General features: G+C 47.3%; 2 protein-coding genes across 2 annotated transcripts; both read left to right on the forward strand.

The window, feature by feature from the left end:
* The first annotated feature begins 473 nt into the window (after nucleotides 1-473).
* On the forward strand, nucleotides 474-5540 carry LOC121708698 (wiskott-Aldrich syndrome protein family member 3-like). The gene is made up of 7 exons (XM_042091525.1): nucleotides 474-609; nucleotides 2845-2979; nucleotides 3374-3527; nucleotides 3986-4103; nucleotides 4427-4668; nucleotides 4762-5089; nucleotides 5502-5540. Exons 1-6 carry the CDS (start codon nucleotides 477-479, stop codon nucleotides 4871-4873), a joined length of 894 nt encoding a protein of 297 aa, XP_041947459.1. The 5' UTR covers nucleotides 474-476; the 3' UTR covers nucleotides 4874-5089; nucleotides 5502-5540.
* Nucleotides 5541-5649: 109 nt separating this feature from the next.
* LOC121708717 (wiskott-Aldrich syndrome protein family member 3-like) lies at nucleotides 5650-6935 on the forward strand. Its single transcript, XM_042091549.1, has 2 exons — nucleotides 5650-5839; nucleotides 6154-6935. Exons 1-2 carry the CDS (start codon nucleotides 5737-5739, stop codon nucleotides 6318-6320), a joined length of 270 nt encoding a protein of 89 aa, XP_041947483.1. The 5' UTR covers nucleotides 5650-5736; the 3' UTR covers nucleotides 6321-6935.
* Nucleotides 6936-10958: the final 4023 nt, after the last annotated feature.

Below are 10958 nucleotides of genomic sequence, written 5' to 3' on the forward strand. Positions count from 1 at the left end.
TGAATGTGTGCTTTGTTATGAATGAGGTATTTGGGAAATCACGGGAGGTTTCAATATTAAAATGCTGTCATAAACCTGTCATAATTTGTTGACACTGTCAGATCATAGGTCAGTTGTGATGGTTGCATTTATGAATTTTACATTTGATGTGTCATGTGTCTGTCAGAAGAGTCATTATGTAGTGGGATTTGTTTTTTGCATAAAAGCTCAGATGTGTTTGTTATGCGTGTGTGGTTTTGCCAATGGCCCCAGAAACCTGGCAAAGAGGATAAGAAAAAGCCAAGAGTCAACAGATAGAGAGAGAGTACACCAAGCGGAATGCTTAAAGCAAGAACACACAGAGACCTTTGTACTGTATCTCTGTCTCTTGCAGGTTGTCAACACCGTAGTGTGTGTGTGTGTGTGTGTGTGTGTGTGTGTGTGAGATAGAGAGAGACAGAGCACGTGTGTGTGTGTTTGTGTGTGTGTGTGTCACCATGCCGATGCTGAAAAGAAGCGTGGAGCCTCATCATGTATGCAGGACAGAAATCCCAGAATGCATTGAGATTGAGCTGGAGTGTGTGAACAACGCAACGCTATCAGCCATCATACGCCAGCTCAGCAGTCTGAGTAAGACACACACACACACACACACACACACACACACACACACACATACACACACACACACTCATGAACACACCTTGACAGCTTGTCAGACATACTCCCACTTCTATGAACATGGAACATTCTAACATAAGACATTCCGCAACAATTCAAGGTTCTAAAATTCTATGTTGAATTCAATGACCCCAGATATTCTTTAGAACATTCATTTTCCAACATTCCTTTAAGGGTTAGAGAATGAATCCTAAAGGAAGCCAATACTGTATGAGACACGAGTTAAGAATTAGCGAGAGAGAAAGAGTCAGAGGGGCATAGAGAGGGAGAGAAGGATAGAGAGAGAGAAAGGGAAGGATAGATGGAGAGAAGGATAGAGAGAAAAAGGGAGGGATAGATGAAGAGAAGGATGAAGAGAGAAAGGGAGGGATATAGATGGAAAGAAGGATGGAGAGAGAAAGGGAGGGATATAGATGGAAAGAAGGATGGAGAGAGAAAGGGAGGGATAGATGGAGAAAGCGATAGAGAGAGAAAGACAGAGACTGTGAGTGTTGTAATCAACATCAGCAGAGAGCCAGGGAATTAAATGTTAATATGCCTATGACTTAATTAAGAGCTGTGCTAATGTTAGATTCATTAAGCTGCGTGTTAATGATATTAGATTGATTTAGTGGTGTGATACTGTCCCATTGGAGTCCAGTCAGCATGAGTATCTCACAGGAGTAACCAGTAGAAACCAGCCAGTCGTGCACTTACGTCCTATTCTGTTAAAATGCTGTTGTTGTGTTTTAGTTCCTTGCGGCAGGATCACTGTGGTCTGGGCGTTCTCTGTGCATTGTGTTTGAGTCTCTGGTCTGTACAGAATGGAACTCAGCGCTGACTGATTCCCCCAATGGGGAGCACACTCTGTTGTGGGTGTGTGTGTGTGTGTGTATCTGTCTATGAGAGAGAGAGAGAGATAGAGAGAGAGAAAGAGAGAGGAGAGGAGATTATACCCAGCATGGGAGGAAGTGAATGTCCCAGACATCTGGTATGTGTGTGTGTGTGTGTGTGTGTGTGTGTGTGTGTGTGTGTGTGTGTGTGTGTGTGTGTGTGTGTGTGTGTGTGTGTGCGTGCGTGCGTGCGTGCGTGCGTGCGTGCGTGCGTGCGTGCGTGTGTGTGTGTGTGAGTGTGTGAGTGGTGAAAGATAGAGGGAAAGACAGATTACATACAGCATGACAGAAAGTGAGTGTCCCCAGACATCTGGGAAGTGTGTGTGTGTGTGTGTGTGTGTGTGTGTGTGTGTGTGTGTGTGTGTGTGTGTGTGTGTGTGTGTGTGTGTGTGTGTGTAGTCGAGTGGGATTAAGCTCTGCATGTGGCTTAGCATCTAAAGGGACAGATAGGGGCAGGAAAAAAGAAAACTAGTTCATCCTTCAATGCTGTAACCCTGTGCTCATGTGCTGTATCAACATCAAAGTCATCATATTCACTGACTGAAGCGCTTTTACCCAAACCAATAGCAATTATGTGATGATATTATAGTTATAAGGTATTAAGTGAATGAATTTGACTCACACATTTACTTGACATTGGATAACAGCAGACCAAAAAAACAGGAGTAAATTTAGCAATAAGTTTAATGCAATGAACTGCATAACAACATCAAGCAACAAAGCATCCATTATTACTCTAATGATGGTATTAGTTCTGTACGCATCACTGGCATTGTGAGGTACGCATCATCAGCATGGCCGTGCTGTTAGAAACATCTCTATCTCTCTTACTGGCTATTTGTTTCACATGGGGGAATTCAAACAACAGGTAAGCTGGGGGAATGCAATTTACTGTCCCATCTGGCAAGTGTGTGTGTGTGTGTGTGCGTGTGTGTGTGTGTGTGTGTGTGTGTGTGTGTGTATGTGTGTGTGTGTGTGTGTGTGTGTGTGTGTGTATGTGTGTGTGTGTGTATGTGTGTGTGTGTGTGTGTGTATGTGCGTGTGTGTGTGTATGTGCATGTGTGTGTGCACTGCAGATATACAAGGCAAGGCATCTATATGAGACCTGATGACCTGACCTATGACCTGATACATATGTAACATATCTGGATAGTCAGACATATCTATATCAGACATATATCTACAGTATATGAGCGATGTGTGTTTGTGTGTGTGTGTGTGGGTGTGTGTATGCACTCTAGGTAAACAGGCAGCGGACATCTATGTGAGCTGTGTGTGTGTGTGTGTGTGTGTGTGTGTGTCTGTATTGCAGGTAAGCATGCGGAGGACATCTTTGCAGAGCTCTTCCAGGAGGCCAGTGTGTTCTACCTGCGGACTGTCTCCCTGCAGGACCGCATCGACCGCCTGGCTGCCAAGGTCACGCAGCTGGACTCCAGCGTGGAGGAGGGTGAGCAGATCTGCCTGCCCGCCTGCCTGTCTGCCTGTCTCCCTGCCTGCCTGTCTGTCTGTCTGCCTGCCTGTCTGTCTGTCTGCCTGCCTGCCTGCCTGCCTGTCTGTCTGTTAATCTGTCTGTCTGCTCATCTTTCTCTTTCCCTCTCTCAGTTCCTCGCCAGGAAATCCCCCTATGTAAAACCTTCCACAGCTGCCTATCTGTCTGTCTGTCTGTCTGTTAATCTGTCTGTCTGCTCGTCTCTCTCTCTCTCAGTCTCTCTCAAGAACATCCACCTATAAGAAGGAATTTCACAACTGCCTGCTTGTCTATCTGTCTGTCTGTCTATCTGTCTTTCTGTCTGTTAATCTGTGTACCTGCTCATCTCTCTCTCTCTCTGTCTCTCTCTCAGTCTCTCTCCAGGACATCCACCTGCGTAAAGCCTTCCACAGCTGCACAGCTCAGGACCAGCATTTGGTATCCAAGGCCAGCATCCCCACTCCCATCACTCAGATGTATCGCCGTAGCGACAAGCCCCCTCCTCTCGGTGCGCTGACCCAGTACAGGTGAGGCAGGATGGGTGGAGTGAGGGTGGAATGGGGGTGGGGTTTATGCTAATGATATTACAAGAGCACTCAGAGCAGAGGCAGGTGGCTGGGGAATTACGTTGTCATAGCAACAACTTTCTAATCACAAATGCCACTTTAGAATGAATGAACAGAAAAACAACAACACGAATACAGCACTCAACCTGCTGTCCCTGAAGTTCTACTCAACCAAACATTCATCAGTAATTTAATTCCGATAATGACCCCATGGCGCAATACTGCTCATTTTAATTATCTCCCGTCCCTCTCTTTCTCTTGTCTCTCTCTCTTCCTCTCTCTTCCTCCCTCCTTCCTTCTCTCTCTTCCTCTGCATTTGTCTCTCCCTCCCTCCCTCTTTCTCTTCCTCTCTATTTGTCTCTCTCTCCCTCCTTCCCTCTCTCTCTCTCTCTCTCTCTCTCTCTCTCTCTCTCTCTCAGGGAGGATGGAGTGGACGCTCTGAAGCTGTACTCAGACCCCTCCTACTTCTTTGACCTGTGGAAAGAGAGGATGATGCTGGCCACAGAGGAGAAGAGAAGAGAGAGAAGGCGACAAAGGGTAGGGCACTTCTCTCTTTCTCTCTTTCTTTTTCGCTCCTCAGATTCTCTCTCAACTCTTGGAGCCTGCTGGTGAAAACATCACAACATTCAACACGTGCCACATATGCTAATTAAATCACTAAATTTAACATGTGCCACATATGCCAGTTAAATCACAAAATATAACATGTGCCACATTATGCTAGTTTGTCGCTGGACAAACAAATATTTTAACTCACTTCTCTCCTCTCTTCCTTTTTATCCCTCCCCTTATCTTCCTCTTCATCCCTCTCTTCCTCTTCTCCACCTCTCCCTCTATCCCCCTCTCTCCCTCTCCATCAGGAGCAGAAGCGAGGGATGCATGGGACTTTGCCGCGGGAGGTGAAGAGGGTGCGGAAAGTGAGGGATCGCAGGGAGGAGTGGAACAGGTTGGCTCTGGACAAAGAGCTGCGCCCAGACCGTGCTCACACACTCGCACACACACTCGCTCATGCACACGCACACACACTCGCACACACACGTGTGCGGCCTGGCCACCACACACACACAATGGCAGCAACTGTGTGGTTCGCAGGGGAGAGCAGGTGAGTGTGTGTGTGTGTGTGTGTGCGATTTGCATTGTCAGTTTCTTTTAGCATAGATATTGGGTGTTTATCATGTTCTCTGTCTCTCCACAGACCTCCATTCCCAGATTTCCCTGCCACTCAGCCCATCATGACCAATCACAGGCCTCCCCAGCCATCTCTGACCAATCAGCACCCGCCCCCCGCCCCAGAGGGTGGAGCATGAGTACCATAGTATAGGTGGGGAGGTGAGCATTGCTGTGGTGTACCGCGACACACCTGTACAGCGCCACCCCACCCCACACACAGCTGTGCAGAATCCCCCCACACACACACTGACACAAACAAACACACACACGCCGGCTCAAACAAACACACATGTCCAAACTCGGAACTCCACCGTGAATGGCGGCAGCGCTGTTCCTCCACCTGCTGATTACGGGTAAGTGCCTATATGTGTGTTTCTGTTTCTGTGTGTGTGTGTGTGTGTGTGTGTGTGTGTGTGTGTGTGTGTGTGTGTGTGTGTGTGTGTGTGTGTGTCATATCAGAGGGAGAAGTGAGGTGTGAATATCCAAAGGCAAAGAGATACAGACAACTGTTCATGAAAATGTTTTCTCTGCTTGTTTTTTCTCTCAACTCTTTCTCTCTCTTCCTCTCTCCATCCTTCTCTCCCTCTCCCCCTCTCTCTCTCCATCCCTCCCTTTCTCTCTCCCTCCATCTCTCTCTCTCTATCCCTCCCCTTCCACTTCTCTCTCTCCATCCCTTCCTCTCTCTCCCTATCTCTCCCTCCCCCCCTTTCTCTCTCCCTCCCTCTCTCTCTCCATCCCTCCCCTTCCCTCTCTCTCTCTCTCCAGGATGATGGAGTACTACGCCAGCTCTTCTCCTCTCCCTCCTCCACTCCTCCCCCCCATCATCCCCTCTCCTCTCACAGCTTTTGCTTCTCCTCCTCCATCCCTCGCTCCCCCTCTCCCTCTCTCTCCCTCTTCATCCCTCGCTCCCTCTCTCCCTCTCTCACCATCCTCATCCCTTGCTCTCCCTCTATCCTCCTCTTCATCCTCTCTTCCTTCTCCTAATACAGCAGCTGTTGCCATGGCGCCTCCTCCAGCTCCTCCCCCTGTCCCGCCTTTGCCAACAGGCATTGGCATGGTAACCAGTGATGCTCGAAGTGACCTGCTGGCAGCAATACGTGTTGGTAAGTTCAAAAGTGTGTGTGTGTGTGTGTGTGTGTGTGTGTGTGTGTGTGTGGGTAAGTGTATGTTTATGTGTGTGTGTGTGTGTGTGTGTGTGTGTGTGTGTGTGTGTGTGTGTGTGTGTGAGCGTGTTTGTCTGTGTATGTGTGTGCATGTGTATGTGTGTGTGTGTACGTGTATAATCTTTCTGTGTTTGTGTGAGCGTGAGTGCGTTTTTCTGTGTGAGTGTGTCATCTTTGTGTATATATGTGTTGGTTTATGAGAGAGTACACTGTGTGTATGATCTTTGTGTGTGTGTGTGTGTGTTTGTGCACAGGTATTCAGCTGAAGAAGGTACAAGAGCAAAAGGAGCTGAGAGCAAAGCGCCAACCAATCGGAAACGATGTGGCAGCCATATTGTCCCGGCGCATCGCCGTGGAGATGAGTGACTCAGAGGAAGGAGAGGAGTCAGACGGGGAAGGTGGGAGGGGCTGGTCGGACTGAGGGGCTAAAAGACACACACACACACACACACACACACACACACACACAAATTCATACACCAACACACACATATTACACATGTTGGGGGCAGATTTCCCATTAGACGAAGGTGGCGAAAATGCATTAATGATACAGTCAGTGTACCCTAGTCTCGTTTTGGTTGACACAATGGTTGCCCCCTGAACAAGGCTAATACAGAGGATTAGATACCGGGCTGAACCCTCAGTCAAGCTTTTTTATCCTGAGACATAAGAGCATCCTCCCTTCATTCAGATAGAAGCCCTCCTAGTGCAGTCAACTCCCCTTTAGTAGAATTAGGGGTCTGATTTTTTCCATGAGTCATGCTCTGCTCCTATGTCTGTTTTTTTTCCACGAGTCATGCTCTGCTCCTGTAAGTCTGATTTTATCTACGAGTCATGCTCTGCTCCTGTAAGTCTGATTGTTTATCCATGAGTCATGCTCTACTCTTGTTAGTCTGATTTAACCCATGAGTCATGCTCTGCTCCTGTGGGTCTGATTTTATTTTTCACGAGTCATGTTTTGCTCCTGTACATATTGTGTGGTTTTCAGTGCTCTCTGTGACATTCTGTGGATTAAATCATCTCTGCTTCTACAGTTGGGTCTCATTTATTTTACTACCGATTAATCAAGTAGAAAAGTTAAATACAAACAAAAACTAGTATTCAAGTGCTAGGCTGGCATTAAAATGATTTCAATCAAAATATTAATGGCAGTATTGTCAAATGTTGAAATGCATTTTGATTTATAAGAAATAGAAAGCAAAAAATCTGCTAAGTTCAAGAAAAAATGAGAACATCCATGAGACGCACAGGAAAAGTGTTGCATTAGGCTGGCGAGCCTCAGGTTAGGGTTAGCGTTCGCCTCAGGTTAGCGTTAGAGTTAGCCACAGTTTAGGATTAGGGGTCGCCTCAGGTTAGGGTTAGGGTTCGGTTAGGGGTCGCCTCAGGTTAGGATTAGGGGTCGCCTCAGGTTAGGGTTCGGTTAGGGTTAGGGTTAGGGTTAGGGTTCGGTTAGGGGTCACCTCAGGTTATTACTGCTTAGTTGTGATAGGAAATGGGTTAGGGGTCGCCTTAGGTTAGGGTTTAGGGTTAGCCACAGGTTTTCACCCTTGGGCTAAATACAGTCAGATTCTCTTAGCGCTGTGGTGGCTTCATGAATTACATCTGCCCCTGATCTCATGATGTTTTGATTGAAGGAAAAGTGCTTAGGGAAGGACAAAGGCTGTAATGTTTTTGACTACCCAACCGACCACAACCTCTGTGGATGTTTTCACTGCCAGACAGTTTCTGTTGCAGTTCTTGCCATGGGCCAGTAGATGGCAGCTCTGTGTCTGTCTTGCTGCTGATATCCTGGGCCTTCATGACACCAGCGGTCTCGCATTCCTCACACAGACCGGCCCCTGGTCTGTCTGGACTGATCCTGACACTGACTCTGATGTCTGAGATGCACTGCAGCTCAGATGTGTACTACTGTTACTGCTTAGTTGTGATAGGAAATGGATCATACAAACAAGACTAAATTGTCTTGCATTTAATATGAAATTTAAAGTAAAAAGCACTAAACCCCCCTCCAATAAGAGGCCTTCTGCAGTAGGACGCAAGACTCAATGCAGCCTTCTGGAGTAGGACACAAGACCCAGCTTTCTGCAGAAGGATGGGAGACAGATAGCCTAGAAATCTAGACGCACCCTAGCAGCAGAAAATTACATTTGCTTCCAGGGTTAGTCTAGCAACTCTCCGTTGGCTTGTGAGCTCGAAAAATTAAACTTCTATCAGGCCAATCAAATCGTGTATAGAGTTGTTAGGCGGGCTTAACATAATGATTGATGGCAGAGTTGCAACGGTTTGGCTTGAATTCCCTGCTACTTGAAAACAAAGAAGATGGATGTTGCTGTTGGCCAACAGTGTGACACGAGTTAAGCTTGTTTTAAGATGGCAAAAGTTTGAACTAGCCAACTAGCTCCGCTGGTGGGAAGACGCATGGGACTCAGCGCTGTCCTATTGCGTGCAGAGGGAATTTGAAAGACAACCAATTATCCCGCCCCTCGGACTGAGCACTGCGAACGGTGAGTGCCCAGACCCTACATTTTAATGTGGGTCTGGCTCGTCAGGCTAGGAGACAGACTCAGCAGGATGTGAGAACCCGCCTTCTGTAGTAGACACCAGACTTGTGGCAGCCTTCTGCAGTAGGACACAAGATTGAAGGACACTAGATTCAATGCTGCCTTCTACAAGACCCAGCCTTCTCCAGTAGGACACTACACTCAGTGCAGCATTCTCCAGTAGGACACTAGACCCAGCCTTTTGCAGTAGGACACTAGACTCAGTGCAGCATTCTCCAGTAGGACACTAGACCCAGCCTTTTGCAGTAGGACACTAGACTCAGTGCAGCATTCCGCAGTAGGACACTAGACTCAGTGCAGCCTTCTGCAGTAGGACACAAGACCCAGCCTTCTGTAGTAGGACACTAGACTCAGTGCAGCATTCTCCAGTAGGACACTAGACCCAGCCTTCTCCAGTAGGACACTACACTCAGTGCAGCATTCTCTAGTAGGACACTAGACCCAGCCTTTTGCAGTAGGACACTAGACTCAGTGCAGCATTCTGCAGTAGGACACTACACTCAGTGCAGCATTCTCCAGTAGGACACTAGACCCAGCCTTTTGCAGTAGGACACTAGACTCAGTGCAGCATTCCGCAGTAGGACACTAGATCATACCTGCCAACACAGTTTTTCCCAGGTTTCTCCCGTATTTCAAGGTCATCTCCCAGCGCCCTTCTGTTTTGTTATTTCTCCCGGAAAACTCACGGATCCATTCATTTTTTTTGTTAGTCTGCATTTTCCAGGTTGTCAGATTGTGTATGAAATCACTTACTTTCAATTTAAACTTTTTTGTCGTATAACCTGACCGAAATGCAGTGTTGCAAAGAGTGTATTAAACATGTTAAATATGCAAACACTGATTCTGTGCAAACCCGCCCCCCCCTGCCCTTCCAATAAAAACAATCTCCCGTTTTTGGAAAGCTAAATGGCAGGTATGCTAGACTCAGTGCAGCTCATACATACAGTACTCTGCTTGCAATAGTAAGTCCCTTCACTATACTTGCAGTACTCTGCCCCCCCCCCCTCTCCTCTACATACACAGCACATTGTCTCATGAGGAAGCTTCTCCAACACATATATTGCACACTGCCCTCTCCCCACATACACAGCACACTATCCCATCTCCCCTGTCATCTCCCCAACACACACACCAAGACCCCTGGCAGTTGGGTTAGCCCCTTGAGCCGTGGATCTGCCCAAGGTTTCTTCCTTGGTAAGGGAGTTTTTCCTTGCCCCTGTTGCTCTTGGGTGCTCCTTGTTGGTGCCCCCCCCCCCCAAATCCCAATCCTCCCCCACCTTTCTTATGCAGCCCTTGCCACTTAATCTACTAACCCCCCCCCCCCATAAATGCACAAATAGGCTGACACCAGACATAATTTCACTGCATTTCTTACTTCCAGTAACTATATGCATGTGACAATAAACTTCCTTGTATCCTTGTATCCTTGCTTTCTCCAGTAGGACACAAGACCCAGCATTCTGCAGTAGGAAACTAGATTCAGTGCAGAATTCTGCAGTAGGACACAAGACCCAGCATTCTGCAGTAGGAAACTGGATTCAGTGCAGAATTCTGCAGTAGGACACAAGACCCAGCATTCTGCAGTAGGAAACTAGATTCAGTGCAGCATTCTGCAGTAGGACACTAGACTTAGTGCAGCTTTCTCCAGTAGGACACTAGATTCAGTGCAGCCTTCTCCAGTAGGACACTAGATTCAGTGCAACTTGAGGTTACCACTCTAATGACACACTAAAGAATGGCCTGAGTCTTCATGATCACACACAGGGCCAGGGCCATAGAGTCTTAAAGGTAAACTATGCAGGGTTTTTAGCTTAATATGCAAGTTTTTTACCTTAATTTACCTTCATTTAACAGCTTCAGAGTCAATGGAATGGTTATATGACTTTTTTCAGGTTGATTGGTGGCCGCCTCGCTTCCCCCTAGCGCCTGTGAGCGGAAAAACCACCCTTGCAACTGTGGGCCGGCGGGCCGACGGCCTCAGTGTCAGGAAGTATAACGAGTGTAACGAATTGCTTTACTGCATTTAAATACACATACACGCCAGGCACCGGCTAGAACAAGGTAGCGATGGAGTTTCGCAGACATTCATCATGACAGAGCCAGCAAAAAAGAAGCAAAAACCGAGAAAACAGTAAGGAAATTGCCAATACTGCATAGTTTACCTTTAATGAACACACACAGTCTTAATGAACACACAGGGCCTGAGTCTTCATGAACACACACACACAGAAATGGCCTGAGTCTTCATGAACACACACAGGGCCTGAGTCTTCATGAACACACACAGAGGAATGGCCTGAGTCTTCATGAACACATGAACCCCCCAGTCAAACGATGGTGCAAATTATTCTCTCTCTCTCTCTCTCTCTCTCTCTCTCTCTCTCTCTCTCTCTCTCTCTCTCTCTCTCTCTCTCTCTCTCTCTCTCTCACACACACACACACACACACACACACACACACACACACACACACACACACACACAAACTCACACACA

The sequence above is a fragment of the Alosa sapidissima genome, chromosome 5 (assembly GCF_018492685.1).
Source record: "Alosa sapidissima isolate fAloSap1 chromosome 5, fAloSap1.pri, whole genome shotgun sequence".
Taxonomy (NCBI): domain Eukaryota; kingdom Metazoa; phylum Chordata; class Actinopteri; order Clupeiformes; family Clupeidae; genus Alosa; species Alosa sapidissima.

Excerpts from the sequence above, each read along its gene's own strand:
- LOC121708698 (XM_042091525.1), top strand. The coding sequence starts at position 477 with ATGCCGATGCTGAAAAGAAGCGTGGAGCCTCATCATGTATGCAGGACA. Across the intron at positions 610-2,844 it reads ACGCCAGCTCAGCAGTCTGA|GTAAGCATGCGGAGGACATC; the intron begins GTAAGACACACA and ends TCTGTATTGCAG. Across the intron at positions 3,528-3,985 it reads GGTGCGCTGACCCAGTACAG|GGAGGATGGAGTGGACGCTC; the intron begins GTGAGGCAGGAT and ends TCTCTCTCTCAG.
- LOC121708717 (XM_042091549.1), top strand. The coding sequence starts at position 5,737 with ATGGCGCCTCCTCCAGCTCCTCCCCCTGTCCCGCCTTTGCCAACAGGC. Across the intron at positions 5,840-6,153 it reads GCTGGCAGCAATACGTGTTG|GTATTCAGCTGAAGAAGGTA; the intron begins GTAAGTTCAAAA and ends GTTTGTGCACAG.